This window comes from Ovis canadensis, chromosome 26, assembly GCF_042477335.2.
Source record: "Ovis canadensis isolate MfBH-ARS-UI-01 breed Bighorn chromosome 26, ARS-UI_OviCan_v2, whole genome shotgun sequence".
Lineage (NCBI taxonomy): Eukaryota > Metazoa > Chordata > Mammalia > Artiodactyla > Bovidae > Ovis > Ovis canadensis.
This window is the reverse complement of record NC_091270.1, coordinates 52,822,326-52,849,435: the sequence shown is the minus strand read 5'-3', so window position 1 is coordinate 52,849,435 and position 27,110 is coordinate 52,822,326. Positions and strand designations below refer to the sequence as shown.

General features: G+C 46.8%; 2 protein-coding genes across 3 annotated transcripts in view; one reads left to right on the top strand and one right to left on the bottom strand.

Moving 5' to 3' along the window:
* Positions 1-2,288, top strand: part of SLC20A2 (solute carrier family 20 member 2) — a 110,727-nt gene extending 108,439 nt beyond the window's left edge. For both annotated transcript variants that reach the window (XM_069572710.1, XM_069572709.1), the window contains exon 11: positions 801-2,288. In XM_069572710.1, the coding sequence (XP_069428811.1) occupies positions 801-965 (165 nt within the window). In that variant the 3' untranslated portion in view covers positions 966-2,288. The remainder of the gene's footprint in view (positions 1-800) is intronic.
* Positions 2,289-7,360: 5,072 nt separating this feature from the next.
* On the bottom strand, positions 7,361-19,761 carry VDAC3 (voltage dependent anion channel 3). The gene is made up of 9 exons (XM_069572711.1): positions 19,323-19,761; positions 16,858-16,926; positions 15,944-15,993; positions 13,195-13,347; positions 12,278-12,330; positions 10,937-11,164; positions 9,594-9,744; positions 8,303-8,360; positions 7,361-7,884 (listed from the first exon to the last, which is right to left on the bottom strand). Exons 2-9 carry the CDS (start codon positions 16,922-16,924, stop codon positions 7,793-7,795), a joined length of 852 nt encoding a protein of 283 aa, XP_069428812.1. The 5' UTR covers positions 16,925-16,926; positions 19,323-19,761; the 3' UTR covers positions 7,361-7,792.
* Between the last annotated feature and the right edge of the window lie 7,349 nt (positions 19,762-27,110).

Sequence of the window (27,110 nt, the reverse complement as noted above, 5' to 3'; positions counted from 1 at the left end):
CAGTGTACAGGAGTTCCCTTTTCTCCACACCCTTGCCAGCATTTGTTATCTGTGGTCTTTTTGATGATAGCTGTTCTGACAGGTGATGGCTCATTATGGTTCTGATTTGTATTTCCTGGATGATTAGTGATGTTGAGCAGCTTTTCACGTGGCTGCTGGCCATCTGTATGTCTTTTTGAGAAAAATGCCTACTTAGGTCTTGGGCCCGTATTTTAATCAGGTTGCTTTTTATATTGGATTGTACGAACTGTTGCCCTCTTCTCCTCCTGCCCTCCGTTTTTCCCTGCATCAGGGTCTTTTCTGGTGTAATCATGACAGTGTTGCTACTCCTACTCCCTGCACCCTCTGGAAGTGTTTTATCTTCCACAGACTGAGCCACATGGATTAGATCTTTGCCAAGATCTCCAGCTCCAACGTTTTATGATGCTTTTATTCTAGGAGAAGGGTGACATTACTGCCATCCCATTGTGTACTTACAGGGGGTTCACCACTGTAATCAAGTCTCCTGCCTGGAGAATATTCAAAATAAGGGCCATCACAGCTGGCTGATGAAGCTCAGGGAGAACAGGAGACATTTACTTGGCTGAGCATCCATTCAATAGAGCAGAACACGCGTGGAAAAGTGCTTCAGAACTGTCCTCTGGACACAGTGATCCTAAAATAATTCTAGCTGAAATCTAACAAGTGTCTTTAAAAGCTTCTCATCAGATTTAGGGGAAAGAACAGGCCATCTTATGCTACTGGTTGAATGTAGATTGCGTCTCACCTCGGTTCACTCTGACATACCTGTGTCCCTCCAGGTGGGCTCGGTGGTGGCGGTGGGCTGGATCCGCTCGCGGAAGGCCGTGGACTGGCGCCTCTTCCGCAACATCTTCGTGGCCTGGTTCGTGACGGTGCCCGTGGCCGGGCTGTTCAGTGCTGCTATCATGGCTCTCCTCATACACGGGATCCTGCCGTTCGTGTGATTGCTCCTCGGCGGCCAGCAAATGAGGGATGGTCCGGGGCGTGTGTGTGGGTGGTGTGGGCTCACAAGCACACGCGTGCCCATGCGCGGGCTGTCCCCCGGCCAGCACCTCCACACCCCTCTCAGATGTTCCAGACCACACTGTCCACCTAGGCGTAGAGTCATCGTCCAGAGCTAACTTAACTACTGTACATAATACTGTGCGTTCAACTGGTATCGTGGCGGCATAACATGGTGCGGTTACTTATATATTAAATATATATTGTATACATAGAATAATAGCTAGTATTATTTCAGACATGCTCGAGATGGGAGTGGAGCTACCTGCCTAGATTTCAATATTCAACAGATCTTTGTACATACCGATTTCAGTGGCAGATTTTAAGAACTTTTTAAAAGGAAAGTGTAGATTGGAAGACGGTGGTTTTTTTCCCCGTTTAATATACTGTAATGTAAGTGAGACACAGGATGAAGGAGGCCTATTTGGGAAGGTGTCCGTGTGCTGTTGACTCATACTGGAACAGGAGTTCACAAGTGCTTTCACTGAAGAATTTGTTCATATACTGTGTATTGATTATGTAATATATCATGAATTGCTTCTGTAAATACTTAAAACTGTAATTTTTTAATGGTGTGCTCCCCTTAAACTTTTTTGATCAGAGAATTTTGGAAAGTACCAAAGAAGCAGCGGAATAGTTTGCCAGTATTATATTTTCATACTGTTTGTGCCCCCCCCCCCCCACTTTCTCACTAATCCCAGCATTAACCCTGGGGGCGGCGAGACCACCACCTGGAGCAGGGTGTACGGTGCCATGCCAGCCCCCACCACGGGCACGTCCCCCTTCCAGCCCCCCACTGCGGCCCGTGCCAGATCATGGCCCCTCGACGGTGTCAGCGTAGAGGAGGTACCGACGCGAGGACGCGTGAGCGAGCGCTACACGTCAAGTCCAGGTTAAACTCCCGCCCCCTCCTCCCCTGCAGCCTGAAGAATGGGGCTCCGACCTCAGTCATGAGGCAAGTGCTCTGGCCTTCTAGAAATTCGGGAGTGGGGAGGGTTGGCCTGTTAGGCAATACACTGGACTTGAGGACTGCCTTGAGGAGGCGGAGCATCCTTCACGGAGCGGAGCATCCCTGGTTGCTCTGCTGTGGTCCCCACTGGAGTCCTCTTTGTTTTTGATAGCGGGAGGAAGTACGACTAACGCAAGAGCCTGAAACTGTGGAAATGCTGCTAAACTTTTATACTGACAAACACTTTCTCGGTACTTCATTGTGATTTTTCATTAATCAACCATATTAAATTTATAATTAAAAATGCCCCTCAAAAGTTTGCCTCTGAAGTCTTTTTCTACATACCTATGTTTTTTCTGAGTTTCCACAAAAATAAAAGCTATAATTTGTTTGCTTTTATTTTTCAAATACCTTTTCCCCCCCCCTCTTATTTTACTACTGTTATCTGTTTGTGCCCAAAATACACGAGGGGAAAGAATGGCCCACAGCCCGGCCACGAACTCTCACACACTGGGCCTTCAGTGCTGAGCCATCTGCCAAGAGAGCTGGTCCCCGATGGGACCTCTGTCACACTCTGCTCGGTCTTCCCACTTCATACTTTTTTTTAAAAGGAACTTCTCTAAAACTGGTCTTTATGTTTGGTTACACTGGGTCTTTGTTGCTGCATGCAGGCTTTCTCTAGCTGTGGCGAGCAACTAGACTGAACCTGTGCCCCCGGCGTTGGCAGGCGGATTCCTAACCACTGGACCACCAGGGAAGCCCCCTGCTTCACTCTTAAGTCAGCCAGACTCAGCAGCACTGGGGCTGCAGCTCGCCCGTCTAGGGCTGAGGACCTGGCCAGAGCCCACGTCCTGTCTCCCTTCTTGGCTCGAGCAGCCCAGAACACAAGGACACAGCTCCCTGGAGCCTCAGGACCTTCAGAAGGAAACTTCCAGCCTCTGTGGCAGAAGCCATGCTCTCTGTCTCCTTCTGGGGCCGGGAAGGTAGGGGAGGAGGAGGGCTGGCCAGGTGGAAACAGTTCTTCCTCTCCACAAAGAGACTTGCCTGCCCTGATTTTTAACTGGTACTTCAGGCCTTTCATGGCCCTGCTTTAGATAAAACTATAAAGAAAGTTCTGTTTCCTCCTAAACTTTATAAGAAAGATAACAGCACAACACGGTGTCAGCAAGCTGAGTCCTGGCAGAAGGGCTGCTGTCTCAGTCTCACAGCCAGGGTGACAGAGGCCCCGATACGAAGCAAGACGAATGTCACAGCCCCACGGGGCCCTGCAAGAGAATCGTTTCAGGTGGAGACACACAGGCTGCAAGGATGGAGAAAGGAACTCCCTACAAATGGAGACAGAGAAAGCTGGGAAAGCAGTACTCCTGTCAGTCAAAACAGAATTCAGAGACTAACAAAAAAGACAAGGACATTACATAATAATCCAGGGATTCATCCAAGATCAATTCAAAAAGATGTAACAACTGTGAGTATATACGCACCCAACATAGGAGCAGCTCACTCCACAGTGCAAAGATTAACGGACATAAAGGGAGGAACTAACGTTAACACAGTATCAGGAAGGGACTTGGGCACCTAACTTACATCAATGGATGGACAGAAAATCAACCCAGAAACACTGGCTTTCGGGCCAGTCTCTGCATTGTTGTTTATATATATAATATTCTATCCCAAAGCAGCAGAATACACATTAGTTTCAAGTGCACAAGTAACAATCTCCAGGATAGATCACAGGCTAGGCCACAAATCAATTCACAGTAAATTTAACAGAAGTGAAATCCTGTCAATCCTCTTTTCCAGCCACTGCACTGAGACTAGCCAGTGACAAAACAGCACGCAGAGACAAGCCTTGCCCACTGCCCCATCCCCCTGCCGCCCCCAAATCACCTAACTGGGATGACCTCTCGCCCCCATGAAGGCAGAGGAGGGACCCTCCCAAGGGGACGGGATGCTGACAGTCTTTGCTTTGAGTTAATCAGCCTCTTCCTCAAAATGCACACACTTCTCAGACCAGGGACCCTCCTGCATCCCTGACATCTTACTGTGCTGAAGTTTCGTCAACACACGCTCTGCGGTGCAGAGACGGGGCGTGGAGTTGAGGGGCTCCTGGGGAATGCAGCCTCCCAGCCCAGCCTCCCGTCTCTCCAGGGCAGAGCCTGCACGAAGCACAGGCTGTAGACCATCAACAGAGCCAGAGCAGGATGCGTTTGCTAGTCATTTCCCAAGGCCAGCAATCTAGAGGTTAAACCAAACAATGTCAATTCCAGACTGTGAGCTGGGAGGTTATTGAGGAAGAGAGGGAGGAAGTCAAAAGGAACAAGACAGACTGACCTCCAGGGCAGGAGGCCTGGACCCCACAGCTAGGCTGGCGCCTTCTGCTGGCAGACAAGAGTGGCACCCAGTGGTGTCAAGTGTAGTTGCAATCATGTCCATCTTTCCAGAACCTTTTTAAATTGCAGCAGTGAAGTCACCTCACAGAGTGTTTATTATATCATAATTCAAAGAGTTGTCAGAAAGGTCAGGAGTTATCTGTGCCGCTTTGATGGCCAGAGGAGTACCTGCCAGAGGAGAACCTCAGTCTGGATGCAGAAACCCCAGACCAGGCCCACCATTTACTCAGGCCCACATTCACTGAATAAATGTCCACTATGTGCCCATCATGTGCCAAGTGCTGGCCTAGCCACAGGACACAAGGCGGCAGGCCTCTTGGAGCTCATCCTCAGGGGAGGTGGGTGAGCAAAACAACCAACACGAGGTGTGACTGGCCCCCCGTGGGAGTGTGCCCAGGAGGCAGGAGCTGGGGTGGCAGGGGGGCTTTCACAGAAGAGGCAGAATGTTGCCAGAGACACCAAGAGCACCAGGATGGTGACAGCACTGCTTCCCTGGGGAGACGCCGTTTCAGAGCCCGCAGAGCAGCTGAAAAGCACATCTGACAGGCCGCTCACAGCAAAGGTCTGTAGGTGGTCAGCCACCCACCGGAGGCCAAACAAGCTGGTCAGAGAGTGAGGCTGCAGAGGCGAGACTGAGGATGGCGGCACGGTCCAGAATCAATTGATGTTAAAAGGGAAGGTCAACTAATGGTGAGGCCACAGGAGCTGTAAGGCTAACAGGGGCCAGGGGTAGGGAAGGAGAGGAGGGGGACCTGGGGAGCAGAGGGGAAGTGCTGAGGGGCATTTTACGGGGGACAGCAGAGCTGGTGAGCACCTCAGCACCAGCGCACTGCTGAGGCTCCCTCTCCTGGGCAACTGCACTCCAGATGCCTGTAGTCACCGTGAGGAGCCAGCACAGGGTCTGGCACAGATGCTCAAACGTGCTCTCCTTTCTGCTACGACTGTTGTGATGGGGGTACTCAGATCACAGCCCAGCAGCTGTACAATCCAACGGAGCTGCGGAATAAAGGCTGAACTCCACATCCTTCTGTTCATGTCTGGGTTATCGTATCAACACAAAGACTGGCTCTTCGGCTCTACAAGAAGAAATCACTTAAAAAAAAAAACACGCAAGGAAGGGAAAACACACTGACCTGCAGCAACCTTCCCACTTACCTCGGGCTATAAATACAACTACCCTCACCAGACAAGTTAATGAAGCGTATGAGGGAGCATCTCATCGGCGGTTTTTTGCATCTCCTCGGACGCCAGCATTTCCATCCCCTGCCCTTACAACTGCCCGGCTGAAGAGACGCCCACAGTGACAGCCTCTAACCCCAGGAACCACCAGGGCGGCCCAGCCAGCCCAGCTCAGCGTCCCATCCACACTCAGGTTGCAGAGTTCTCCCTGAAAGACACAGGCATCCCCTACACAGAATGAATTCGTCGTTTACCCCCTCATCCCTTCTCCTTTTCTGTTATAATCTCCCGTGAGGGAGATTCAACCCACAGAGACAATGAGAAAATAAAACTTTATCGTGTGGCTGGTATCACAGATGATACCTGACATTAGAAGTGGGGGCTGGAATCTGGATTCTCGTAGAGAACCTGTGGTGGTGGCAGGGAAGTGCCCTGCAGCACCGACATTTTCCAAAAGCAGTCGTGTCCAGCTGTTCTTAAGATGACTGACTTGGGAGTGAGGAATCTGAACACGCCAACCGGAGAATTTTAAGTATCAGTGGACCCATGAAAACAGCCCCGTCTCACTCGCCATTAGGGAAATACTGTTGAGACCTTTTTCCTCTAAAAGTGGTAAAAAAAATCTTTAAGTCTGTTAACATTCAGCGTTTTTGCGGATGCAGGGGAATAGGCACCCTGACCACCATTGGTAGAAACACAGGTTGGCACCAAATTTCTAAAGGGTGACTTTGCGCTACTGACCAAATGGGCACAGTACCTATGACTCAGCACCGAACTGCCAGACACTGACCCTGTGGACTTGCACTAATACAGCAGCCACAGTTGTGCACGTGGCTGTGCGATTTTATAAAAAACAGAATTAAAGACAGCCCTTCCGCTGACCTACTTCATGCTGCCGAATGGGGCCGTGTGGACATACACCATCTTCATAGTCACAGAAGGCTCCACTGGGCAGTGCGCCCTGGGGCCACTCACGGCGTGGACAGAGCCAAGTGGACAAAGGTACTCAGTGCAGCACCATCTGCACAGCAAACTGAGTACAGGAAAGAGGGGAGTAAATGAGCACCACAGATTCAGAAGCATAAAAACGAAAAATACAAGGCGCAGCTACAGATAGAAAAACTGCCTTGTTAACTTGAGCAGTGTGCTGCAAGGCAAGACACACGTTTTCACATTTTATAGAGACACTGACGTCGTCACTCAAGACACTGGACAGCATCCACAAGGATGCACGCCACAGTTAGTGACAGTGGGAGGGGCTGGAGGGCGGAATGGCAGGGTCCACCTTCACTTACAACTACACTGACTGGATCTGCTGCGACCAGCAGAGTGTGAAAAACTTTTTTTTTCCCCTGGAATTCTACTTTTAGAAAGACAGTTTACCAGTAAGCCCTGAAGATATCAGTCTCCTCATTCCTCTTCTGAACCGCTATTTCCATACTCTGGGCATCAGTTTTCTAGATCAAAAGCCTTGTCCCCAGGCCTCGCCCTGGCAACATTTCCCCGCTGCCCCCTCTCCACCCACTGACACTCTCGCTCCTCCCCAGGGACTTTACAGAACTACCAGGAGGACAGACTCTCTCACTGCAATCAGCAGCGAGGAGCCCAGCAGACGTGCCTCCGCCCAGCAGGATGAGGCTCGGCCTCACCCAGAGCAGCAGCAGCAGCAGCAGCAGCAGCAGCAGCAGGGAGGCCAACAGAAGTGGCGGCGACAGGCAGGAGCACAGACCCGTTCAGACCAGAGCCCGCCTGTGAGAGCGCTCCTCACAGCAGAGTCGGTCACAGCAAACACGGCACCGGCACCGCCAAGTCCAGTCGGTTTATGTTCCAAATGTGATGGGTTTATTTTACTCTGATGCGAAACCAAAGATTCTACTACCGTACAGAGACCAATATATTACAAGGTCATGAAACAGTGGTGTGGGACATGCAGGACGCGACGGACAACTGGAGGGGCGGGTCATCTCCTCTGAACATGACCCTACACCGTCGCTGAGGAACACATTGAAAATAACACTGCAGAACTGAACTGAAATGTGGCACGAACGTGACAACTTCCGGGCATGCCTTCAAGCACCTCCCTTAGGATGGACTCGGTACCTAAGCTTCAGTGTGGGGAGGAGTACAATTCTTTGGAAGAATAAAAAGTTCACACTTTTGAAATTTCACAGAAGAATTTTAAGGCCAAAACATAGTGGGTTCATTTCTCTTCACCTCCAGGGACAAAGCTGATGCTTTATTCAAAACCACATTAAGCTTCTAGTTCAAATCCCAGACCGACCTTGTGCCCTCCTGCATTGAAGTTCTTTCCATCAATTAGAGCTGACAGGGTCAGTTTCACTCCTGAGAAGAAGAAGATCACAATTACTTGTAATGAGCATCACAATCAGATTGTGTGTTTCCTAGAAACCACGGGTGGAGTCAGCGGCATGGGTTCAGCTGGCAGAGAGATTACAGTTATTACTAACTTAACACTAGGGATCCATAACCACCTCATCTGTAAAGCAGATAGGACACACTACTTGGAGTTCAGACTTAAGAATAATGAGTGATCAACCAAACTCACAAGCCAGAGGAACCAAGTTATAATTAGAAATACACACACATATTTTTAAACAAAAGCAATGAATCTATTTTACTTTGAACAACCGAATGTTACACAATTGTCTGAATTTCCCTAAAGTGACTACAGCTTGTCTATAATTTTCATTATTCCTCACTCACCTTCTCCAAGCCCACTGTTATTCATTCTGTTACTCACCTGGTCGAAGGGTCTGAGTGTAACCCAGTCCAATCAGGCTGGCATTGTTTACTTTAGCCTAAGATAAAGAGATCAAACAGAAGCAGAAAATCAACTTCGTAATATGCAAGGCCAACACCACCACTTCATGAATCAGATTTCCAAAGCGGAAACACCTTCGGACCAATCCCGAATTACTGAAACTGAAAGCTAAATTAATAAAAAGATAAATCTTTTAAGAAGTCAGTAGGACTAGCAGACACAGAGGGGACCTTGAGCATGCAGCGTAAAGGCCTCGAGCAGAATGTTAAAACACCATGTGGCCAAACATCCCTCCCTGTACACCGGATTCCTGAGATACCAGTTTTACAACCTCTGACAGGGCTAAGAGGATGAACTCTAGTGACAGAGCGATCTGGGATCAAACCCTGACACTGCCTCTTACTGAGTGACCCTGGGCAGTTACCTGACCGCTCTAAGTCTCAGCTCCTTTGTCTGTAAAATGGGGGAGGAGGGCAATATTATTCACCAAACAAGAGCAGTTGTGAGGATTACATGAGATAATACATACAAAGTCTTAGCACAGGACCTGAAATTTAAGAGCCCAATTAGCACTGTAACCAGAATTACTAATGGCAATTGGGCTTCCCTAATAGCTCAGTTGGTAAAGAATCTGCCTGCGATGCGGGAGACCGGGGTTCGATTCCTGGGTTGGGAAGATCCCCTGAAGAAGGGATAGGCTACCCACTCCAGTATTCTTGGGCTTCCCTTGTGGCTCAGCTGGTAAAGACTCGGCCTGCGATGCGGGTGACCGGGGTTCGATCCCTGGGTTGGGAAGATCCCCTGGAGAAGGGATAGGCTACCCACTCCAGTATTCTTGGGCTTCCCTTGTGGCTCAGCTCGTAAAGACTCGGCCTGCGATGCGGGAGACCGGGGTTCGATCCCTGGGTTGGGAAGATCCCCTGGAGAAGGGAAAGGCTGCCCACTCCAGTTTTCTTGCCTGGAGAAGTCTATGGACTGTGTAGTCCTTGGGGTCGCAAAGAATCAGACCCAACTGAGAGACTTTCACTAACGGCAACAGAAAAAGTGACTGAAACCCAGGAATCTATAGATAAGAACATTTTGAGGCCAAGAGATAAAATGACTTGAGAAGGTCAGACAACAAATACAGGAGGAACCAGGATTGAAACCCATGTTTCCTGACTTTAGGGAGATGCCCCTCTCACTACCCGGTGACCAGCTCAAAGTTACTAAAGAACATGCAAACCAGGACCACCTCACAGCGTCCACTCGGAACTCAGCACATCCTTACAGAGAGAGAAGTTCTGCTGTCCAGCTTGTACTTAGCAGCGATGCCGAAGCGGGTGTTGTTACTGCCGGCTGTCCACGCGAGGTTTATCGACGTTTCAATCTTCTCATTCACCTTCTGGTAGATCGAGCCTCCAAACTCGGTGCCATCATTCCTGTTTTCATGGCACAAGAAAATCTCCTTAAGTATCTAGTTTGTTACAATATGGAAACAAATTCCAAGACTCTCTAAATCAGGGTCTTGTTTTATAACTACAGATCTCAGTAAACTTCTAGCATAAATGACTGTCAAATAAGTTATATAATTTATAACCACGTAATTAAAGCACAGTAACATCTGATTCATTTACGTGGCTCCCCCACATGATATAAATTTCTTAAACAGCATTTGACTAGGCACAAAGGCAGACACCAAGAAAATATGATTTGTATGTCTCTCAGTTGTTCATAGTACTTAGAAACTTCAAAATAGAGTTCTATGAAGATTCTGTGAAAAAATATATACAGTAGTACAAGTCAATTCTGGATTTCATTCAAAACACAATCCTAGCATAAGAAAGTGCATTCCATGCAACAGCTACCAGGCATGACCCAGGGTATTGTCTCACAGCATCTCAGAGGTCAGCCCCTGAGCTCTGATGACTTTCCTGATAATACTGTTTCACCAATTCAATGTCTCTGTCTACACCACTAGGGACTTTAGTCATTGTAAGTGGATTAGAGTGTCGAGTGGTCAGCAATCTGCAACACTTCAAAAACACAGAGCTAATCCTTCTCTTTCTGGGACACTGTTAGTGCCCAGTAGGCCAAGACATGAAGTAACAATTTCAAGTTCAAATTTATGTAACCAACAGGGTGCAGCCTACAGACTTGAACCCAGGACTGCTCTGGTGACCCTGCTACTTCTGAATACAACACAGGTACCTGGGGTCACACCCGGGTACCTGAACACCTCCACAGAATTACACTGGTGCTGCTCCAGGACCCTCTGATCAATCGGGGTTATTCCTGATCCAAACAGACCTGCTTCCAGAAACTGCCAAGATGAGCAGGGAACCAGAGGAAGCAGCAATACCTCTCCAAAGGACCCCTCTTATCAAAGGGAATCCCTGCCCTCGCTCTCTCATTGCGGGCTCAGAGACCAGCAGCGAGCACCTGCGCCAAGGGCACCAAGCCCCGTGGTGCTCTGCTGACTTCGAGGACAGCACAGCAAGGCAGGGTGTCCACCACAGCTTCACTACATGCAGGCACCACCCCCTGCCAATCTGCGCAACATGCTCACGGCCACCATCCTTCTGGGCGGCTGCACCGGCACTGAAGGAGGAACTCTGAACTTGGAGCACTCACACATGAGTGTGCAGCTGGAAGTCTGCGGCCTTGTAACCCAGGGCGAAATTATTCTGTGACAGTTTGGATTTGGCTGTGTCAAAACTCATCTGATAGCCAGCAAGCCAACCTTCAAAGGCCAACACAGCCCAGCCATAGATGGTTGGTCCTGAAAAATCTATATCAACATTACTGCCAAGACTGAAACAATCTCGTTTATATGAGGCCTTCAATTTCCCACTCTTCTTTCTGTAAAACAAACAAAAACAACATCAGCTTTTACTGCCGTCTAGGAATCTTGAGAGTAAGATCCCTTTTCTCCCCCAATGTAAATATTATTTTGGGAGAAGGCACAAACAGACTAACAATGTTTCAAATGACTTAGCTCTACAAATGTAATTTTGCTAGGATTTGAAATATATATACTGTTTTTTACCTATTCTCTACATTCAGATGATTAGGTATTTCATGATTAACTTCATAATAAAAGTATAAAAAGGTGCAAGATATTTCAGTACCAAATTAATAACCTGAATGCATATGTACATAGACACACAAAAAAACAAATTTCTTTAAATGTTTCCAAATGGTACAAAAGGTAACACCCAACAAAATTTTAGATTATTGACCTGTCACAGAGAGAAATGTACTTTATTTTTTGGTAAGCATGTTTATTTTCCTCAGGTCAGTGTTGTCTCCCTGGACAATGTGGGATACAAGAGTACGCATCTGAAGGACAATTTTGTGAAAACACAAAATTAGTCCTGAACAGTCCAGGGCGATTGCAGTCAGGCCTCTTATGAGAGCCTCGCCCGGGACAACACAGGTGTGCGGCAGGAGGGGCGAGCCTGCCGCGGCTCAGGAGGACCGCACCCACCGAGCCGCTGCTCCTGTAGAGACAGGCAGGCAGGAAACAACAAAATCCTCACTTTTCAGATGAAAACACTGAGCCAGAGAAGCTGGGGGATTCACAAAGGCTAAGAAACCAAGTGAGCAGAACCGCTCTTTACATTGTGCTGCTGCCAGGAGACGACACACTTCTCTAAAGATGTTAACTTCCCAGCAAGACCTCACATCCAGGCATCCTCGGGAGAGCTTAAACACATCTAGGCTCAGACCCTTCTCGCTCCGACATTTTCCCCACAATGTGCCTCTTTGAATTAGATTTACAAGTTCTTGTTCATCTGCCCAGATTTCAAATGAAAACTGGCCCCTGCCTCCGGCGGTCTTCCTCCCCGTCTCCTGCACCCACAGGTCTCTGCTTGCCTCCCCTTCTGAGCTCCTCCCGCAGCCCCCTCCTCTAAACCTTTCCATCCCTTCAAGAAACAAGACCATTTCAGAAAACGGGGTTGGGATAATTACCCTGTGTTTGGTACAAATATGGTATCAAGAGTCAGTTTCAACCCTTCAGCCAACTGAAAAATAAAGATTTAAATTGAACAATTAGCATTTTTCAATTCTTTTCTTGACTTGAGAAACCAATTCTAAAGTTTTCTCTAACTTATTCGCTAATAAGGAAGTCATTAAAGAAAGACAAACATTAGATTATTTCATAAATTGCCTCTTCTTCCTTTTCCCTGCCCCCACCCCTCTCCCCTCACCCCAGGCTTCATCACGATTCTCACCAAAAAACGGGCTAAGACATACAGGTCAGATCCAATTATAATGGCCAGTAATGTAAATTAAGAGTACAAAACAACGCAATCCCGATGCGACAAAATAATCGTGATACTCTTTTGAAATTATTATGGTAACTGGACAGTTAACAAACCAACCTCAAGTAACTTATTCAGCTATACAGATGCATTACCTATATATAATAATGGGCGTACAGACATACCTCAAAAACTAGTGCCCTGAATGTAGCAGGCACTTGACAAGCATCGGCTGAAAGAGTTTCTTTGAAAACATTAAAGAATTTTTAGAAACATTTTTCTGTGGAGTCAGTTTTGCAATGATTACAAAAGCAAAATTAAATCACTGCAAAGAGCTTGGTCTGCTCAGGAGATGCCCAACTGTACAACAGTAAGTAGAACTGGTCAGAACAAAAGGTGTCATAATTATGTACTGACCAACAAAATCTTACTTTATAGAAACATAAAACATACCAAAGAAGGCCACATGCAGAGAAAAAACATGGCAACCAGACAGTGTGCAAGACTTCGCTCAGATTCTATTTGGACAAAACATATTCTGTGCACAAACTGATGACAAAGTCTGTTCATCAGCTCATGCCCAGGATAAGTTCACCCTGCAAATAACTTCCAACACTCTCGTACCTTATTCTCCCAAGAGATTTCTGTCCCAAGAGTATTGTCTGTGTTCCACTTCTGGGTGAAGGTCAGTCCATAGTTACAGATCTTGTATTTGGTCTCTAGGTTGCCTGATGCTTTCCCTGTATCAGTGTAAGCATGACCAGAAGTAGAAAATTCCTGGTAAGAAAAAAGTAATTAAGATCAGCTCACCAAATAGAAAATATTCATTCCAGAAAACAGCATTCAGTGCAGCAGAAACCAATGCAACTGACTTTCTATCACAACCCTACTCTGCAGCAGCTTACTTCCTGCTCTCCCCCCCGCCTTCTAATCTCTAGATGTTTTAACCAGTTTTGCAAACTCCACATTACTCCACCTCTCTTGATGATATTTCTGTTCCATATACCCTCTTACTCAAACGGGAATCCCAAACGCTCTCTTTTAAAAGAAAAATATCTTTACTGAAAATGCCTTTCCTAAAAAGACAAAAACATCGAATCTTAAACATTTACTTCATGACATGAAAAAGACTTGGTTCTCTATCAGACCTTTTGAACTGTTAGTTAATTTTAAAGTCTTTAAAAAATCCCCAAACACTGGAAGCTTTAGATTCCCTCCTTTTAATAGGGCCAGAACTTTACTGCATTAAAAACTTTTTAAAATTTTCATTGTGGTGAAATACACTTCACATAAATTAACCATTTTTATGTGTACAGTACACCGGCATTAAGTACATTCACACTGTTACAAAAAATGTGTTGCTCTTGCTCACAAAACTATCTGTAAGATTTTCAGATCTGTAAACAATTTCAATATTTGAAAGTATCTCGCCATTTTTCATAACAAAATGGAATGTTGTAAGTTATCCCTCTTCCTCCCTCTCCCCTGTCAAATAGTTACTATGAATGGCTCAAAATAAATCCTCCTCCCTAGTTAGGTGTCCCTCAGTCATATGACAGTAAGCAATTAGAAATACATCTCCTTCTAGGGGGAAGCACACAGTCAGCACCTGTCACTGACCGTCTAGGAACTGTCAAGGAAACCACATTTCTGATTGGCCCTGTTTTTAAAGACCATCTCGGAAATATTGCCAACAGTCATGAAACGCCAGCAACTCTGCCCCAGTTGTCTTACCACCTGCAATATGAATCCTTCCTCCACGAAACACCCTGCCCCCTAACCCGCGTTCTATAGGCTGATGACACTACTGGGAAACTGTGATCTGTTTATCTACACGGCACAGCAAGTTTTCAAAGAGACTATCACACTGCACACTAAGGGCAAGGCCTTGGCAAAACATGACAAAATGCCAGCCATGTTTTAACAACTCACATCACTTTCTTTTAGTACATCCAGCTACCGAGTGTTTTATTTTTCACATTTACCTTTTATAAACTTGTAAGTATAACAAATATAAACCTTAATTTTGGTGCAAACAAGGTAGAAGCGTATTTAGTCTGTATTTCTTTCTTATCACCACTATTTCTTCATCTGAAGCTTTGTCAAAAATCTAAAATACCAGAGCTCCAAATCTCAAACACAAGGCCATAATTTTCCTAAGCTGAGTTTCAGGTTCACAATTACTCCAATTTTTGTTTAATTTCATAATTAGCTCAAACAGTGCCAAACATTTATAACATGCACATAACATCTACAGTTCTGCTGTAATGCTGGTATGCAACAAAACAGTCATGGAAATGGCGCTGTTATAAGTAGCACATCACAAAAAGACCGAGATACGATCTAGGCAACCCGGGGCAAGGGATGAAAGACAAAGCACACAAATATACTGCTTTTCTTACCATCTGAATGAATATTCACACACAACAGCAGCATGAAAGGGAGATAAAATTTTAGTTGTTGATTTTCTCAACACAAAACTACCTTGAGCAAATCTGAAATACTAATTAAAATGAGTGTGATTTTTCTGTTTTAATAGACTACATAATAAAATTCCATCTTACGAGGGTAGTTGCATAAATATTTACTACTAGAAAACCCAGGGAAAGAATAGTGACAAACCAGGATTACACGAAGTATGAGACAAAGCACCATAAATACTCCACATGCTTCTTGCCCTTCTAAAGAAATCATTATATCCAGAAATAAAATTTGCATTGGTTTGAATAGGAAAATACCAAAGAAAAAAAGATGCAGCCAATATGGAGAAATCAGAGAATAAGGTGAATGTAAATTTGATCTATTTGCTGAAACTTACAAAAGCTCTGGTTAGTGATGCTCTGATAATATGGTGATATATCGTTTATTTCCTAACTTCCAGGAAAAAAGACTTAATGAACATTAATAAAAGCTGACTAACCTTCTGCATGTATTTCTACATTTGTTTCAACTAATCGTGATGGGACAGAGACTAAAGTTAGTTTGTTTTTGTAAAAGGGCAACAAAATTTGTATGAACCCAATAAAAAGGAAGCAAAGATTTTAGTGTCCACAAACATATTCACAAAAGTATAAAAATACAGCATAAAAAATATATACACACACATATGTATACACATGTATTCTAGATTTTCTGAGACTAAGACTCAGAATACTTTTATAATGACAAACAAAGATCTCCCCCCAAATTCAACCTGATTGTCCTTGGGCTCAAGTGGCTGAGTGGCTCTCTGAAATCTGAGAGGAGGACAAAGCTGTAAGGAAGATAGCGTAGCACCAAAGGTATGCTGTTTCAAGTAACTTGACTAAACAATGATTTTCAAACAGGGTCCTTTAATTATGCTACATCTATTAGCAATGTATTAAGTACTTACCACTCCACTGCATGACTTGGTTCTCAGATCTATTTTGACCATGCCAAATCCTAGAGACACACACACACACACACACAAAATAAGTGATGTACAAAATGTGACATGCACTCCAGACTTTGCAATTTAGAAATTATGAAAATAGCCCCTAGTACACTTCATATGGAAAATATTCAGTATTCCTGTTAGGTGAGAGTGCCACAAGAAACTGAATTCTAACAAAATTCTAACAAAAATTGAATTGTAACCAAAAATTACAACAAAATGCTAACAAAAATTAAGCGTGATTTTTAAAGCCAAAATAATAAAGACATATTTTAAAAATATAAGTTAAAAAAACCTATGGATGAAAGAAAAATGCACTATTTTAAGAACCAAAATTATGAGAAATTATACATATATACAAGCTTAAAAGACATAATTAACATCACTAGTTAATAAAAAAAATCAAATGTGTACAGCACAAAAACTTTAAAATTTCAAGACTAAATTTTTAAAACCAAAACTAAATGTCTACTTGGTTTTAAACACTGTATGTTCCTCCAAAGAAGTCAAAAGCTGGGTTTTGACGCTCATGAAAACACTGCCATTATTTGGAGGAGGAAACACACTCCCTGCTTTAACTGTCCCCAGAGCTAACCAAAGGAGGCACATACATTACAGATTTATACTATTTTACCCCACAGATAATATTAAATGTGCAAATATGTGTTTATGTACACAATGGCTTTTAACGCTTGTGGCACTCCAGCTCTATAAAAAGAAGTCTAGTAACCTGCTAATAGTTATCCCCTTAAATCTTGTGAAATAGATTAATGTTGACTTAACCTCATTTTACTGAGCATGGTATCTCCCATATCTTAGGCATTCAGTATGAATGCTTACCCCATAGTGGCAATTTACAATAGCAGACTTACCATATCCTTTGTTGAAGACATCTTTGGCAGCCTTTCCTAGGTCACAGTAAGTCGGTGTGTTACACATATCTTATAAAGAAAAATAAGGACAAGGGAATAAATAATATTTAGTACTTATTCACTGTTCAAGTGTTTAGTTCTGTAAGAAGTAGTATACAATGTTTCCTGCTTTGTATCATTAATGCTTAACCCCTAAGGCAAGCAAAGTTCAGAGAAAGCACGCTGCTCCTTTAAAAAGAGCTTTCCAGAAACCTGAAGAATGAAAGGATGTTTCTCATGAGATTCATGGAGATCATCTTTCTGATTGCATTTCAAAGAAGAGAAATTTCTTGAAGGCTGAAGCAGATGTTCTGTTAAACTGGACTTTCACTTTTTAAAAGAATGCAAAAATGTACATTAGTAAAACATGTCTTGAGCAGTTGTAAAGCCAGAGAGCTGTATAAGATGACAAAGTAAATTTTCTGAGGATCTGTAAAGCAGATGGACTTTAACATCTTCAGGGTTAACATTTTTGCCACTCTGAAATTCAGTTCTTAAGAATTACCACACTAATTGAAGTGTATTCATCCAGAATATGCCCTCTCTCCAAACTCTTAAAATACAGTGCTATAATCTAACCTATTAACCAGAGAGAGGATAGATCCTACCTGCAGTAATCTGCTTACCAAAAATCGGTATACACTCTAAAAGTTACAGTCTTCAAAAACACTAGGTGCTTCACTTCATCTTGCCTGAGGATTCACCCAGCTTCTCTACTGCCAACATGACCCTCACTTCAAAATTCTGAGGCCAATCAACACTGCTGAATATACCATTCCTTTGCCCTTTCTGCACAACAGGAAATCTCTTCCAGCAGCATCCTCAAAAGTCACGCTGGAGCACCTCAAGCAACCCCATTAGCCCCACTGTGCACTCTAAGTTGCCAGGCTCCTCTGTCTGTGGGATTCTCTAGGCAAGAATACTGGAGTGGGTTGCCATTTCCTCCTCCAGGGGATCTTCCCCACCCAGGGACTGACCCGGCCTCTCCTGCGTTTCCTGTCTTGCCAGGTGGATTCTTTACCAATGAGCCACCTGGGAAGCCCCTGTTAACCCTATTACTACCCCTAGTAAAATCCAGAGCAGCAGCGAGCCCTTGCAATTCCGATGCCTCAACCACCTACACGTTCAAACCTATTTATTTCTATTTAGCGGAGCTCTTAGCCTGGCCTCCTGCTAGTAAGTTTCTGCCTATTCCACCACACCTGAACACAACACACACTTTGTGGTGCACGTCTTCACTGTGAATTCATTTAAAATGTGTTCCTGAACCTAAACCTGTCCAATACGACAGACATTAGGATATGTTAGGAGAACAGAGTTTAAGACTATATGTAAAGTGGAAAGAGTAAAGATGAAGAAGATAAATGTACTGAGTCATACCATAATAAAACTTTGTTCTAGGCCACAAGGTGTCCAAGTTCCTATCCTGAGCAATTAGTTTACAACACAAGTCCTTTGTGTCCCAACCATCAAATTGAGACCTTTTACACACTGCCAACTGCAATCTGATATTACTCTTTACGATCACAAACGACGGTGGTACCTGTTGAAATTCTGCCTGAAGCCCATAACTTGGGAGGTGAAGTGTAAAAACCAGGCTCTACGTACTCAAATATTAAAAACGTTAAAGCTTTACTGTTTGCTCTTTTAAAAAAAAAAAAAAAAGGAAAGATACACTTAAGTGTTTGGCAACCACCATCTAGGGACCCATTACAGTCTTTCAGCATTTTGCTTCTTTTTCAAAAGCACTTGCTAGACACTCTGCAAAGTCGCGTTGGGGGAGTGGGGGGTGGGGGGCGTCATCTGACCTCTACTGTGCCCAGTTCAAGCTTTCTTTTCGAGGCCCACGATCCCGATGGGAAATGCACTGCTGGTATGAGCAAGCAAAAACTCGAGAAGCCCCAGACACGTCACGTTCCAACACATTGCCGCGGCTCTGCCGATGCACTCTTCCGTGGACGTGCACGGCGCCCCCGGGCTGCGGGAGCCGCAGGCGGGGGCGGGGAGCGAGGGGAGGTGCCGGGGTCGGGGGTGGAGGAGCGGCGGCTACAACAGCATCACCGTGGGGACAGCCAGCTCGCCTCGCCCCCCTCAGCTGGACGTCCAGCACCCTCCCCTCAGGGGCAGGGAGTAGAGGGGCCCCCTGATGCTGGATGCCGAGGCCGGAGAGGAAGCCGGGGCTCGGGGGTGCCCGGACCCGCCTTCCCTCGAAGCCAGCCTCCCGGGGACCGGCCGGGCCGAGGCGCAGGTGGCGGCGCGGCCCGCCCGTCCCCGGAGGGGCCGGTTCCCGCTGCCCCCGCCCGCGGGCCCGCGCCCCGTTCGGCGGCCTTGCCTCCGTTAGCCGCCTCCCGCGGGTCCCTGCCGGACGGCCGCCCGCCCGGCCGGCCCCCGCCCGGCCGCCAGCCCGCGGCCCCGGCTTGCCTCACCTCCGACCGGAGGGCCCTGTCCGCTCCGCTAGGAGGGGCCTGTCCGCTCCGCCAGGGCACCGCTGAAGGTCTTCTTCGGACCAACGCCGTCCGCGCCTGCGCGGCCCCACGCCCGCGGCGCCTGCGCGCCCCGAGCCCCGAACCCCGCGCCGCGGCTGCGCCGGAGAGTCGCGCCGGGGGCGCGCGCCGCGAGCCCGAGGCGGCCAACACCTCCAACTGTCCGAGTGCGCGCGCGCGCCGCGGAGGGCGGCGCGCGGGGGCAGACGGGGTGGATGTGAGCGCGCAGGCGCAGGGCCCGCGCCTTTATCCCCTGAGGGGCCCGCTCTCGCGAGAAGGCGCGGAGCCCACTGGCGACCCTTGCCCGCGGAGAGGTCGCCCCTTGCCGCGTCTTTCTCCAGCGGACGCTTGAGAGACCTGTGAGGAGATTCCGTCTCAGAGTGACTGAAATTCAAGAATGTGGCCCTTAGGTCACCTCATCTTAACGATGAGAAACATAGGTCCCCAAGGGGTAAGTGGCATGACTTAAAGATGTAATCCAGAGGGAGAGAGGAGGTGAATGAGGGACAGCTCTCCTTTAGAGAAGAATTCCGACTCAAACGTATGAGAAATTACAGAAACAAAATCCCTGCTTTGGAGGCACCAAGAACTGGGTCACGCAGAATTCATCAGTAGATGCTGAACGGTTGAGGATATTCGTCCAGTTCCAAAGTATTATCCCACAGATGACTTAGTGAAGAGAAAAGGGTAACCTTCACATCAAACGCATCACCTAGACCGAGTGATGGAACTGTGCAGCGCCAGGGATGGTACAGACTGATGTCTTGTGTGAGAATGACTCGCCGAAGAAGTGCTTTCTCTCCGTTCCGGAGGAACCAGACAAATCCAGTTGAGGGACAGTTCTGCAAAACAACCACCTGGTCTCTCCTAAAAACGCGAACTTCATGAACTGTTAAGACTAGTCAAGTGTTCTAGATTAAAGGAGACAAAAGAAAGATATGACCCTGAGAATCAAGTAATCCTAAATTGCACCCTGGGTCAAAAAACAAAAAGCAGCTATTGAGGGTCAGTATTGGAACAATTGAGAAAATTTGAATGTCGACTGTATTAGTATTGCAACAATGTTAAATTTCCTGAGGGTAATGATTATATCTTGATTATATAGAAATGGGGACTTTGCTGGTGGCTCAGCGTTAAAGAATCCTTGTACAATACAGAAGATACAGAGATGCGGGTTCAATCCCTGGGTCAGGAAGATCCCCTGGAGGAGGGCACCGGCAACCCACTTGCTTGGAGAACCCCATCGACAGAGGATCCTGATGGGCTTGCAAAGAGTCGGATGCGACAGAACTTGCATGCTAACACGCATGTATGGATAAATGGCCTGTTTTTTAGGAGATTAAGTTATTCATAAGTGACATAGCGGGTATCTGCAACAAACTCTCAAATGATCAGGAAAAAAACATTCAAAATGTTAACAATTGGTGTATCTAGGTAGAGGATCTATGGATCTTCATTGCATTATTCTTGAATCTTTCTTGTAAGTCTAAAGTTATTTTTCAAGATAAAAAGAAAAGAAAACCCCACAAAGTCTTTGATACTCAGAACATAATACCAGGTTGCTTCTTGAAACCAGAGCCAAAGATGATTTGCCTGCTGTGTTTAAGCATTTCAGGCTAAGAAAAGATAAGGAAGACGCTTGCTCCCAAAGGCCTCGTAATGTGAGACTTGGAAAATGAGGCAAAAAATGATCAATGTCATTGGCAAAGCAATATAAGTTTAGTGGGCTAAATAAAATGAGTTTTGGAGTAAAAAGATGCTGTGTTGGCACCTCAGACCTGCCAACCCTGTGGTTGTTGGCGAACAACTCTACGTCTCTGTTTCGACATCTGTGAGACAACCAAATAAGGTCTACTTCAGAGGATTGTGCTGCTGCTGCTGCTAAGTCACTTCAGTCATGTCTGACTCTACGACCTCATAGACAGCAGCCAACCAGGCTCCCCCATCTCTGGGATTGTAGTCGATAGTAAAGACGGTGATGTATCCAGAGTACAGTGATCCACCTGGCACATGGAAAATGTTCATTAGTTAATAACACAGATGAAAATTCATATGCTATAGGCTATTAAAAGCCATGCAAGCCAACTTAGATTTATTCACATCCAGACGAATATTAAAATTACCACTCCAACCTGCACTGTGGCACAGACCTGGCCTTTGTCAGGCCCAGCAGGTCATTAAAGTCTATAAAAACCACTTCCAACAGGAAGGAGAAGGGGATGACAGAGGATGAGATGGTTGGATGGCGTCACCAACTCGATGGCAATGAGTTTGAGAAAGCTCTGGGAGTTGGTGATGGACAGGGAAGCCTGGAGTGCTGTACTGTAGTCCATGGGGTCACAAAGAGTTGGACATGACTGAGCGACTGAACTGAGTTGAATGGCTGACACTTAGAGGATTCATTATATTGTAATACACTCATATTTTGGGATATGGTTCAACCATGTGTTCTGCTAGTATCTGGTAATCTGAGGGAAAGGCCCAGTTTAAAAAAGTGGGGTTAGCGGGACAAAAGTTTAAGGACAGTGTAACTCCGTGCGTGTGTGTGTATGCATGTGTTACAATTTTACTTAAAGAAAAAGCAAGGTCTCCTTCACTGCAGGCAGTTTCTCTACCATCTGAGCCACCAGGGAAGCCCCATAGACGTGGACATTGGCAATGGCTTAACTCTGGACTGGTGATAGATTGATAATACATACATTATATATTAACTAAATAGATGCTGTATATTTGTGTGTGTGTGTGTATGTATGTGCATAGAAGAAATGTTTGGAAAATGTTTCCAAAATCTGACAGTGACTCTCTGCTGGGTCAGAGTATACGTGATTTTTATTTTCTTCACACTTTTCTGTATTTTCCAAAATTTCTAAAATTTGGAAATGTGTTTGTTATAATTAGAAAAGTTAAACTGACTTTCACAAGGTGGGAAAGTACCTAGGTTCATGAGAAGGGGACTGCTGTGCCCTGGGGAATTTCCACCCAAAACTGGGAACTGCTGCTGAGATCAGTCCCTGGAATTCACGTTGGGCCTTCTGGGCACTCATGTCACTCTTGACCACAAGGGGGCACAAGGAAATGAGGTAAAGAAAAGCTGACCCTGCAGGTGAGTGCTGCAGATGGGAGTCAGGGTGATGAGCCCAGCCCTTCCCTTGCCCCCAGAGCCTCATCCAAGCTCTCCATACAATTGTGAATACAGTTATGGGGCTTCCCTACCCAAGTTAGAGTCCAAGTTGAATGTCAAAAGGGCAGGAAATATTTACAAATTGTTTTTATGAGGAAATCAATTTTGTCCATGTTCCACTTGTGGGTTTGGGTACAGCCTGGCTTACACAACCTGGAAATTAGCTCTTTTTAACCACTTGCTAGTAAAGCACTATGATCACTTTACACAAAGGATAAGTTAAGAAAAAGGAGGGTGACATATTCCTATGTAACCTGAAAATAGAAAGAAGCAGTGTCCCTTTGGTGAATATATAGCTATGTTTCAGGGAACTTGAACTGTGGAGTGTGGTGTGCAGGAAGGAATGAACTTGGGAACCAGAACATTTGCGTTAAATCCGAGGTCTGCAACTCACTAGCTGTGTAAGCTTCGGCAAGTTACCTGACCTCTCTGAGCCTCGGTGTCTTCATCTTTAAAATGGAGATTCCCCAGAAATAAACCATCTGGATGAGGCCCGCCCAAGGGGCCCCACCATATGGCTTTCTGTGGTCAAAGTTCTGGGGAGGCTTGGACCACTCCCAGGGTTCACCTCAGGCAGGAGACAGATCACACCCCGTGAGTCACATACAACACAACTCCCAGGTCGATAGAAAAGCCAGAGGCAGACTCACCATGAAGGGGTGCAGAGTCTGGATCCTGGGAAGGGATTCTACTACTTGGGATCCCTGGAGAGCACCCCAAAGAGGGTCAATGCCCACAGCCTCTCCCCTCCAGTGGGGACTCTGTGTGCAGAGCTCAGGACAGCTTTATTGAGGTATAATTGACATGAAACACTATGTAAGTTTCAGGTGTACAGTGTGACGGTTTGACACATACAGGTTAAGGAAGGAGTCCTTTTACCCTCCGATAATTGTCATTTTGTTACTATGGTGAGAGCACTGATGCTCTGCTTTCACAGGAACTTTCCAGTTCACAGCACAGATCTGTTAACTGTAGTCACCAGAGCTGTTCTTTTTTTAAATTTGCTTCTTTAGAATTGGGACACCAGGCAGGTCTGGGGTCTCCTAATATTGTGGGATTCACCCACTACCTTTGAGGAAGAAGAATCAGATTCCAGTTAGAGTGCAGACCCCATCTCGTCCGCAGGCTGGATGGATTCCCCTTTGTGTGCTCCTCCCCTGAAACAGGCGATGGGGTGTGTGTGGGCCACTGCTCAGGTCCACTCTGTCCTGCAAAGTCATACGCGGTGGGTGGGGGGCTCGGTTCTACACTCTCCCTTCCGAACCCTCTGGCCGCCTGCTTACAGATGCCACAGAAAGACCCTGCGCTGGCCACACACCCCCAGCCCCACCCCGCATGGTGGAGGCTGCTTCTTGGCCTGAAGGGCTGGTCATCAGGCTACGGTGCCACCAGGCTCTGAAGGCACAGGGGAGAAGAGGAGGAGTAAGTGGGTGAGTTACAGGGGTGCAGAAGGATGTGACTGAGAGAGTGCAGAGCAAGGAGGAGACAGAGAAAGACTCAAATGATGAAACCATGAGCGGAAACGGCATAGAAGAAGAGAAGCTGAAAAGAAGAATGGAAGTTGGTCTCCACTCAGTTCTTTAGGCGTCTGTCCTCCCTGCAGGGTATTTATTATTAAATTATAGTCAGTACAGTGAATAAAGGACTTCCCAGCTGGTTCAGTAGTAAACAATCTCTGCCAGGCAGAACACTTCAGTTTGATCCCTGGGTTGGGAAGATGCCCTGGAGAAGGGAATGGCAACCCACTCCAGTATTCTTGCCTGGAGAATCCCATGGACAGAGGAGCCTGGTGGGCTACAGTCCACAGTGTCACAAAGAGTTGACAACTGCTTAGCGAACTAAACAGCAACAATGAGAATAAAGCAAAGTGGACTGTGCCGAAGGGCCTTGCCATAACAAAGGGGCTGAAAGGACCTTGTGACCCACTCTAGAACACAGGTGTATTTCAGTTGAAAAGGAAACCACCCAAGTCTCCTACACGGATGAGTGCAGGCTGCTGGGACCCTCAGTGGCATCAGCAAAAGGCCATCAGTTCCCTGAGTCAACTCAGTGCCAAGGCCTCGTCCCAGCTGCCTGACTCCTGCCGTGACTGAAGACAAGTGATGCTGTTTCCAGCTAATGTGTATTGAGACCCGGGCAGCTTGTTTTAAATTTTATTTTCTTATTCAATTTTTTTACTTTACAGTATTGTGTTGGTTTTACCATACATCAACATGAATCTGCCACGGGTATACACGTGTTCCCCATCTTGAACCCCCCTCCCTCCTCCCTCCCCGTACCATCCCTCTGGGTCATCCCAGTGCACCAGCCCCAAGCATCCTGTATCCTGCATTGAACCTAGACTGGCGATTCGTTTCTTATATGATATTATACATGCTTCAATGCCATTCTTCAAAATCATACTACCCTCTCCCTCACCCACAGAGTCCAAAAGACTGTTCTATACATCTGTGTCTCTTCTGCTGTCTCGCATACAGGGTTATCGTTACCGTGTTTCTAAATTCCATATATATGCGTTAGTATACTGTATTGGTGTTTTTCTTTCTGGCTTACTTCACTCTGTATAATCAGCTCCACTTTCATCCACTTCATTAGAACTGATTCAAATGTATTCTTTTTAATGGCTGAGTAATACTCCATTGTGTTTATGTACCACAGCTTTCTTATCCATTCATCTGCTGATGGACATCTAGGTTGCTTCCATGTCCTGCCTATTATAAACAGTGCTGCGATGAACATTGGGGTACATGTGTCTCTTTCAATTCTGGTTTCCTCGGTGTGTATGCCCAGAAGTGGGATTGCTGGGTCATAACCGGGCAGCTTTTTAAACATCTTTCCTTGCCTTTTCACAGCGGCAACTGCTGTCACTACCCCCATGTCCGTGTCTTGTGTAACACGAGTATGTCTGGGGCTACAGGATGCAGAGGACGAAGAGCAATGCTGTGGTCTGAATGCTTGTGGGCCTTCATGTGTTGCTCTCCTAGCTCCCAGTGTGATGGTGTTGGACGTGGGAACCTCCCGAGGCGCTTGGTCTGGAGGTGGGGCCCTCGTGAGTGGGATCAGCGCCCTCATGAAAGAGCCCCCTGCAGGGCTCCTTGTCCCTCCTTCAAGTGTGTGGAGAAGGTGGCAGGGAACCTAAGCAGGTGGGGACTCTGACCTCAGACCACAGCGTGAACGCAAGCAGCTAGTCCGTGGGATTTCCATCACACAGAAGTATGGTGTGCGCCCAGGAACGGGGTACAGCAAGGCAGGCAAGGCCGTTAGGATTCATGCATCACACTCAGCATCATCGAATTTTTTTTCAGCCCAAAGAAGGCAGAGCACGACCTGGATTAAGCAAGCTAGGGGCCCCTGGTGCCGTTCTCAGCTACACGTCTGCTGTGGGGTCAGGAGGGCTGAGGCTGTTGCTGCAGAAAAGGGAGGTCCTAACACCGTCTGACCGCACAGCTCCGAAAGGGGGCCACTCACACAGACAGCAGTCTGGGTCCAAGTGGTGCCTCCAGGGTGTGTGACATCGCAGTCACCTCCCCCACCATCTATCTGCAAATTCCCCAAAACCTGGTCTGGAGGAGCCCTCCAGGCCACAAGGAGCTGAGGCTGAGAGGCCCGTGACCCAGCCAAGGCCTCAAGATCGGTGATGGGCCGGACTCCATCTTCCTGACTGCATCCAAGCCATTTCCAGAAGTGGAACCACCCGAAGGGGCAAGACCTCTGGTAAACACAGTTCCTCGGCGGTCCTCTCCTGACCTCAGTGTTTACACGGCTACAGTGATTGCAGGGATCCTGCACTCTTTGTCTCCCCTCATCAACCCGCCCCTCTCATCTTTCACTTATTGAACATGTCCTGTGACATGCTGCCAAAGACCTGCTCCTTTTGGTTCCTTTGATTTTAAGAGATGCAGAATGTATGGAAATCAAACTGGTCTTGACAGGAGAGCCATAACAAAACTTCGCTTTCGGAAGTGAATATAAATCACAATGCTGACTTTGATGTGAACTACAGCAGCTGTCACTGGAGGGCACAGCTGTCAGCTCTTGCACACCAGCCCACACCCTACTTCCCGGGCTGGGACTCACATCTCCCTCCTTACTGAACCGGGGTGGGGGGTGGAATTGCTTTTCGGGTATTTTCATTTCCCCTGAGCTCAGTCTATACTCCCTGATCCTGCCCTTCCTTTGGGCCAGGAGCTCCCCGAGGCATGAGGAGGACCAGCTCGGGTTGTCAGTTGGCCCACAGTCCTCGCCAGGGGCATCCAGGCCAGGAGAGTACATTAGGGCGTCCTCATGGGAGGGGCCAGGTTCCCAGCATGGGGAGCGGGCAGTGCTCCGCCGTCTGCGTCTGGGACCTCAGGGGCCCTGACTTACTGTTGGGTTTCAGTCGGCCAGTCGTGTCCGACTCTTTGTGACCCCATGGACAGCAGCACACCAGGCCTCCCTGTCCTTTACCATTTGAGTTTACCCAGACTCACGTCCATTGAGTCGCTGATGCCATCCGGCCATCTCATCTTCTGTCGTCCTTCTCCTCCTGCCCCCAATCCCTCCCTGCATGA